We start from the raw sequence: 7280 nt of genomic DNA on the forward strand, positions 1-7280 counted from the left end.
TTCCCTCCCTCCCTCCCTCCCTCCCTCCCTCCTCAGGTGGTGCACAGAAGATGTATGCGTGGGGGTATATATGCATATGTGGAGCTAGTATTTCCAAGAGTTAACTTTTTTTTAATGTCTAATTCAGACTTACTTTTTAAAGGATGTCGGACTAAGAAAGGAAGAAAAGGCATAATAACAGATTGACACTATCGCAAATCCACAAAGGTCCTTCTTTTGCTTTCTTTCTTTTTTTTTAATCTGGCAAAGAATAAATCTTTACTTTCATCAGACATACACTTTTTAAAATTAAAAAAAAAGGATCCACAATTTCTTCTTTCAAGTATTTCCCTTTTAGTCACGTATAAGGTTATGCATAAAATATTGACTCCGCGGTTTGGTGAGCATCTGCCCTGATAGGCCGGAGATAAACTCCCTCAAGACTAAGTAGGAGCTCTTGGCTTTGCTGTGGCAGAAATCATTCTCCCTCCCCCTCCCCCCACTTTCCCCATCATTGGGGAATATTCCGCCAAACCCCGCACCTCGCGCTGGCCAAGGCTCTTCCGCGGATTTGTGCGCGTTAGAAATCCTCCCTATCTTCCAGGTTTATTTTCGGTTTTTGTTTCCATTCCTTGATGTCCACGGATTGAGGGGATCGAACTTTAGGAGAGGAGCGATCACCGCCCGGGTGGTCTCTGGAAAGGAGGGTGGCCGGGACGGGGAGGGCGGGAGGAAAACAGCGCAACCTGAGATGGGTCCTTTATCTGGTCAAAGGGACTTCTTCGCGCTGGTCTAGCGGGACCGGGGAGGCCTTGCTCAGCACCGAAGGTGTAAACGTGAGAAAGGAGTCCGTCCGAGTGGTGGCCGAGCAGCTAAAGTCCGATCCCGAAGGCCGCTGGATTAGCCCGCTCGCCTGACTGCCGTGGCAAGCCAAGCAGGAGCACGGGCTCCCTCCGGCACCGCTCAGCCCGTGAGTCGGACCGGCATAGAGAGAGGGGTGTCGGAAGGCGCATAGCAGTTCTGGTCGCGGGTACGGGTGGGACAGGACTCGAAAGGTGTCCAGCGGCCTCAGGGGGGAATTGAAGGGGGCGGCTGCGGCCGAAGCGGCTCCGAGGCCCATGTGGGAATAATAAGGCAGGGGCAGGTGGGAGGGGAAGGGGTAGGGCAAGTTGCCGGTGGCCGCCGCGTGGCTCATCATGTAGGTATAGAAAGCTGGATCCGCCGGGTGGGGCCATGTCATAGCCAGGCGCTGCCTCTTGTCTTTCATCCTCCGGTTCTGGAACCACACCTGGGGTAAGGGGACGGAAAGGCAAAGCAAAAGAAGCGCTGAGTCGCCAGCAAGGCTGGGATCCCGCCACAACCCTCCGTTCCATGCCCGACCTCGGCATCCTTCCCAGAGGCTGTAGAAGGACTCGTCTGAGGGACGTCAGGCGGCAACTCTGGCTACTGAGGATATGTAAGATTTCGATGGCATAGGGCTGTGTGCCCAGCATTTTCTCCCACATCACCATTAAAAAAAATCAGATTGGAAGGCTTCATTATATCTATTGGCGTTGGCAGTAATGTAATTGCCAGATCTGCACAATTGTCAAGGAGTGGAATTGTTTGTGGCCCTCACATTTAAATAGAAATAAAACAAAATTATTGTGAATGGAATAAATGAGTGAAAAACATGGGAGAAGTGCAGATCAGTAGACTAATATGAGGAATAAAAAAATAAGCTTCCCCTGGAACATCCATACATTATATATTCTTACTATACTCTTCCACTCTCTGCATAAGTCTGGTGTAGCAGGAATCAATGCTATTTTCATAACAAATGTAATAACAATAAGTAGTAGTAATGCTTAATAGCAAGATTGCTTCCTATTTTCTTTTCTCTTCATTCTTTTCTGCCAGTTTTTAGTCTTTGCCAAGATATTTTCAGGATCTTTCAGATAATTCTCGCCTCTAAGATGTGCAGGGAAACTAACAGTCTGAATGACAGCCTGCCTAAATGTACAGAAAATTTCTTAATACGAACGCACTGAAAATGAATCTTTAATATGCACGTAGAGAGACTCAAATTAGGCAATTCTGTTTCAGGAGAGAGAGGCAAAAAAATAAGTAAATCCTGCCTATAAGATTACCTAGGAATCTCCCTAGTTTTTAAAGTGTTTATTCCCCAATAAATCTGCTCAACTACTTTGTATAATGATACAGATGTTATTTTCTTAACCCACTTAAATTAGACATTAGAATGTTTCCATTCTCATGGTTGAAGCCTGACATTTTAGTTTAAATGCTTGACCTCTGAATAAGTATTATTGATTTCAGCAAGCCAGATAACAAGTTGATGTTGGGTGGGGTGGGTGAGGGGGAAGGGCAAGTTAAGGTGGACTCAAAATAAACAAGCAAGTGTTGGGTGGGGAGCGGATTGATGACCTTCCTGACCGTCGTTTTAAGCCCTTTGCACTACATGGAGCTGATTTTTGAAAGTGGCTGACATTTTAAGTCCCTAAAAAAACTATCCCTAACTAAGGCTAAAGCTGTAGACCTAGCCACACCCACCTGGAAAGGAGTTTCACTGAAGGAAGAAAGGCGACTTACTCCCCAGCAGGTGGCTAGTCCCTCTTCTCCCAGGAAGAAACCGCTGCAGGGCTAGTCTAGCGTATCCCAAGGTGAAACCAACCGTTTACAATTGAGGATCAGGATCCACCATCGCCAGAAAAGAGCGCTGTTTTTGAAACTGTTTGACAGTGGGGAACTGGGGGGGTGGAGAGGACTCGGGGAGGGTCGAAGTCCCAGCCCAGACACGTGGAAACGCTCCGAAATCTTTCCTGAGTTTGGGCCAAATATACATGCAAACCTACCTTGATGGTGGTTTCGGGCAAGTTTAAGGCTGCGGCCAGCTCGCATCTCCTGGGTCTGGATACGTAATTCTCCCGGTAAAACTCTTTCTCCAGCCTGGCTATCTGCTCCCGCGTGAAGGCGGTGCGATAACGGCGCATTTGATCGCTGGCGCTGCAAGCCAGCGACCCCTGAGAACCTCCACCTCCACCTCCACCACCTCCACTACCTCCACCTCCACCACCACTGCCAGCGCCACCGCTGCCCTTGGAGAGATCGCCTTCGCTGCTAGGGCTCTCAGCTGAAGTATCCGAGCACTGCCCTGCAGGGGAAAGTAGAGAGGAAGCCATCCAGAGGGAGAAAGACAGCTGGAGCTCTGACTATGTGCCCCCCCCACCACCACCATTTCTATTTCTTCCCCTCCCACTCCAAATCGGGCAATAGTGTCGTCAGGACAGCCCTTTGGAGCAGAGGCTCAGGACAGGGGTTCCTCTCCAGTACTATTGAAAGGACCCTGGGGAGTTGGCAGGGCCCGTTCACCCACGTTTGAAATAAAGCAAATTAGCCTCCTTGACTTCTGAAGATGCCGGACCCAGGCAGTCCTTTAATCTAGGAATACAAAGCGTTATATAGAGAGAGAGCACATGTGTAGTGAATGAATAAAAATGGATAGCGAATAAATAAAAACAACAGGTTGATTGGGGAACGGGGGCAGCACGGTGACCAGCTCAGCCTTATTAAATTGGGCTGCTCAAATGGGAATCGCTTGCCCCGTTGATCCACTGGGCTTTAACAAGTAGGCACGTTTATTCGGAGGCTAAATTTCGTTAGATAGAATATAGGTTTTACTCTCAAGGTTTGAACAACCCATGAGTTGCATTTAATCAGGCTGGTACTCCACGAAGAAAGAAAAGTTATTTGAAGACCACCCAGTGATATCCAATAGAGAATACCGAATCTAGAGGCCAAATTCTCCGATCTGCCTTTTTTCTCTGCCTTTCAAATTACAATCTTAAAAATACCTAGCGAAGAGTAAATCGAATTAATTACCCCCACTTGAACATGTACCGGGTTTTTCTGCCTATTTTTCTAATGAGGATACAGTGTCATTCAGTGCCAATCCCATTTTGTAGTGTTTATACTGCACATAGGAAACTGCAGCCCCAGGCCCACACTCTGGAATAAGTTATCCTAAAATCTACCGGACAAAGTTTCCTATAAATTGTATTTTCCCTTTTCCTGGACATGTTTTATTTACACATCACACCACTTTCTGGCACCAAGACTGCTATCCGATGCAATGAAAGACGCTCAGCTTCTCATTTAAAGCCAACGCGTCAGGAAACCTAGGAAGGGACGTATCCCGGCGTCCCCTTGGACGCGATGGCATCTCTGGTCTGTAAACTCCTTTCCGGAAGCGGAAAGAATTGGCAAGCTTTTCTCTAACATTTATTTGATAGCACCTGCAGTCAGAGGAATTTGTAAGAACAGAATAAAAATCCGAGATGTCTCTTCCCCCTCCGATTGGAAAAGCGTTTTAAAGGCTTCTATATCCCTTCTTGCCAAGAAAAGGAAAATCGTCACCTTTGTTATCCTGCATCTGATCAAATGGACCAAAAAGTTTATGCTACAGTTAAGTGCCCTCACCTGTCTGTGTTTTGTGTTGCTACAGCCTCGTTCTGGAAGTTAAGGCATAGAAGATTCCACCTTCAAACCCATACACAGAACACCACCAGTGAACAAGACAGGGCAGGGTCTACTTTGGATTATGTATTGTAGTGCACTACGAAACATATAAGCAAAAGGAATGGCGCTGAATCCCTCTCGGATTCCCCCTTTCTGTTGCGTGAAAGGACTGGGACACCAGCTGACAACTTTTGGGGCCTGGTAAAGAGGCTGAAAGAGGCTGCCACGTCCCTCTCCAAGCCCCCGTCACTGCCAAGCTACCCGCGATAAGAGAATCGTGTCTATAAACGCCAACTACACGCAGCCGGCTCTTTCTCTGTTTCTTTATAAGGAATGGCGTCCCGTCCCCCGCTCCAGGTGAAAGAAATTTTCAGAAGCCAAACAGGAACTTTCACTCTGGGCATCCCTTTCACAGAAGGAGCATGGAGTTGGGGATTTAGGAAAGGAAGGGAAAGGCAGGCAGGGGAGGGGAAATCATTCCGGACCTTTCCATTGCAGACAATTATCAGGGTGTCCTCCTGAGACCAAAGGCATTAAACCCCACAGCCATTTCCGAACTGGCGCCACAAGACAGGGAAACGAAGAGCAATTGGGGGCCTCGAACAAACCTGTCAAGAGGACATGAGAACTGCAGGGTGTGCAGCTGAGAAAAATGGGGGCAGGGAGGAGAGCGAGCGAGAGCGAGGTCTTTCTGTCGGAGGGAGAGGACGTGCATGTGTGATGTCGCCTGGACTGTGACTGCTTCTTCATTCGCCCAGGAAATTCTGCAATTTCGCTAGGGAAAATTGCTCGCCCGCTTCCTTGCAACACAGCCTTTGGACAGGACGGCCGGCAGGAGCGGATGGATGTTTTTGATCTTGCTGTGAAATGTTAAGGAGGAAGCTTTCCTTTCCTGTTCCTTGGCAATCGGAAGGGGGCAGGGGGCACCAGGCAATCCTATAATCTTGGAAGAAGGGAGCATCAAGAAAGTGCTAGGCACAGCAATAGGGAAAGAAAGAGAAGCTTCTGGGGATTTATTGCAATCGAAGTCTAGGCTTCACGGAGCGGGAATTCTGTAAAGCTTTTAATTCTTTGTTGCAGCGAGGATGCGATTTCACGTCCTCCAGTAACGTGTCATTAGACTTCAAAGGGGGAGATGTGTGTGGCTTACTGCAGATGCCTCTTGGTGGGCAATTAGAGATGGAAGCGACCAAGCCTCAGGATTTGGAGACCGGGGAGGGCAGTTCAAAGAGGGAGGGGAAGAAAATAAAACGCAGGCGGCGATCCAGAAATCACCTCAGCCAGAGTGAATAACCGGCTGCCAGTTGCAGCTTGGAAGCGCTCTGAGGACTGAGCCAAACAGCAGCGCTAGTCTTGTCCCGTCCCACCCAGCTGCGAATCCAGATGGGTCTCCCCGGGGAGCTCAAGAGAAGGGAAGCGGGGAGGGATCGGGTACCTTTGCCGTGCTGGAGGTGGTATTCCGCGTTGTCAGGGGCGCAGTCCGGGGTGCAGCTCACCTCGATTTCCTCATAGAAATCCGATTCGGTGTCAGAATTGCTTTGGTGGGCTTTGGTGGGGGGAAGGCGGTGGAGGGAGGTCTGCTGATTAGCAGAAAGAAGTGCTGCTGCTGCGGAGCGGTTCTCTGGGACGGTCCCTGACGCTGGTCGGACTTCTACTTCCTCCTCTTCTTCTTCTTCTTCCTCCTCCTCCTCCTCTTCCTCTTCTCCTCCTCCTGCACCTCTTCCCGCTCCTCCATTTTCCCGGGAGGACAAGGAGGCAGCTCTAGGGCTCAAGCAAATCCTGGGCATCATCTTGTCCTGTGGATCCGGGGCCCCCACGGCCTCTGCCATATTAGGCGCCCTCTTGCCAGCCAGAGGGCCAAGATGAACTCCGTCCAGAAACAGCACCATCTCCTTTCTGGTTTCCATCGTGGGTGTCTTTTAAAGCAGCACAACAGGGTTCTCCTTCTCGCGTTCTGGCGCTCTTCCCCCCCAACCCCCCCACCCGAGCCTCCATCCACTCCGGGGAGGCTTCTCCCCCCTCCCGCCCGAGTTCTTCTTCTTCTACCGAGGCGGAGGGGAGCTGCCAACGGGGCGAGCCGGGGGAATTACCTTGTGATGCGAACGCTCCAGTGTGCAGCGCCGGCTCTGGGAGGGAACTTACCATTGCCCTCTTCTTTCTAATGCTGTCATCCCTTAATGACGCATTCGTCATTACAGTTACCTCTGGTGACGCCACTGGCTTGATTGTCGGGGGATAAATAGGAGCGTCTGCCGGGCCGGAAGATGAAAGGAAGAGCAGGAGCGAAGAGGGTTTTTTTGTAGGGGGGGGGGGAGGCTGGAGAGGAGGGGGAAAGCACCAGGTGTAACCAGTGCAACGGAGGGAGGCGAGAGGCAGAGCAGCCAGGAGAGAGAAAAGGCTGTTACCCTACTACTGCCTCTTCGAGGTCTTCACCTGAGAGACTAACCTCCTTTAGGTCCAGTTCTGTTGCGTACCGCCTTTTGATCCACCACACGGGAAATGTTTCAGTGTGGCGCCTCTCCGGACAGTGAAGAAGATATCCACAGATCGCAGATTCCGAAGGAGTTCTACCTTTCTAGCTGGTACAGGCCAAAGGTTTCCAAGATGCCCTTGAAAACTAGGTTCAGACCTTTCATTCATGATGGCCGAGGTGGCCTCTTGCGATTTGTTTCACCCCTCTCCCTCCTCCGTTTTCCTTCAAAGGCATCACTCGGTTTCAAGTCTTTGGCCCATCTGGTTGGAACTCCAGAATTAAGAGCAATCCTGGAAGGAGGACAGCTGGACTG

The 7280-nt window shown here is 50.0% G+C and overlaps 1 protein-coding gene across 3 annotated transcripts; it reads right to left on the reverse strand.

Moving 5' to 3' along the window:
- Nucleotides 1–739: 739 nt before the first annotated feature.
- Nucleotides 740–6639, reverse strand: EVX1 (even-skipped homeobox 1). 3 transcript variants are annotated; one of them, XM_087946993.1, is made up of 5 exons: nt 6470–6639; nt 6222–6437; nt 5930–6185; nt 2832–3130; nt 740–1267 (listed from the first exon to the last, which is right to left on the reverse strand). In XM_087946993.1, the coding sequence occupies exons 2-5, from the start codon at nt 6399–6401 to the stop codon at nt 740–742; spliced, it is 1263 nt and encodes a 420-aa protein (XP_087803119.1). In that variant the 5' UTR covers nt 6402–6437; nt 6470–6639. The 3 variants fall into 3 exon arrangements, with proteins under 3 accessions (XP_087803119.1, XP_026529324.1, XP_026529323.1); XM_026673539.1 differs by lacking the exon at nt 6470–6639 and having other exon boundaries at nt 2832–3013; nt 3068–3130; nt 5930–6163; nt 6212–6401; XM_026673538.1 differs by lacking the exon at nt 6470–6639 and having other exon boundaries at nt 2832–3088; nt 5930–6166; nt 6212–6401.
- Between the last annotated feature and the right edge of the window lie 641 nt (nt 6640–7280).

The sequence above is a fragment of the Notechis scutatus genome, chromosome Z, assembly GCF_049901735.1.
Source record: "Notechis scutatus isolate UNSWTSFEM ecotype Mainland chromosome Z, rNotScu1.2, whole genome shotgun sequence".
Taxonomy (NCBI): domain Eukaryota; kingdom Metazoa; phylum Chordata; class Lepidosauria; order Squamata; family Elapidae; genus Notechis; species Notechis scutatus.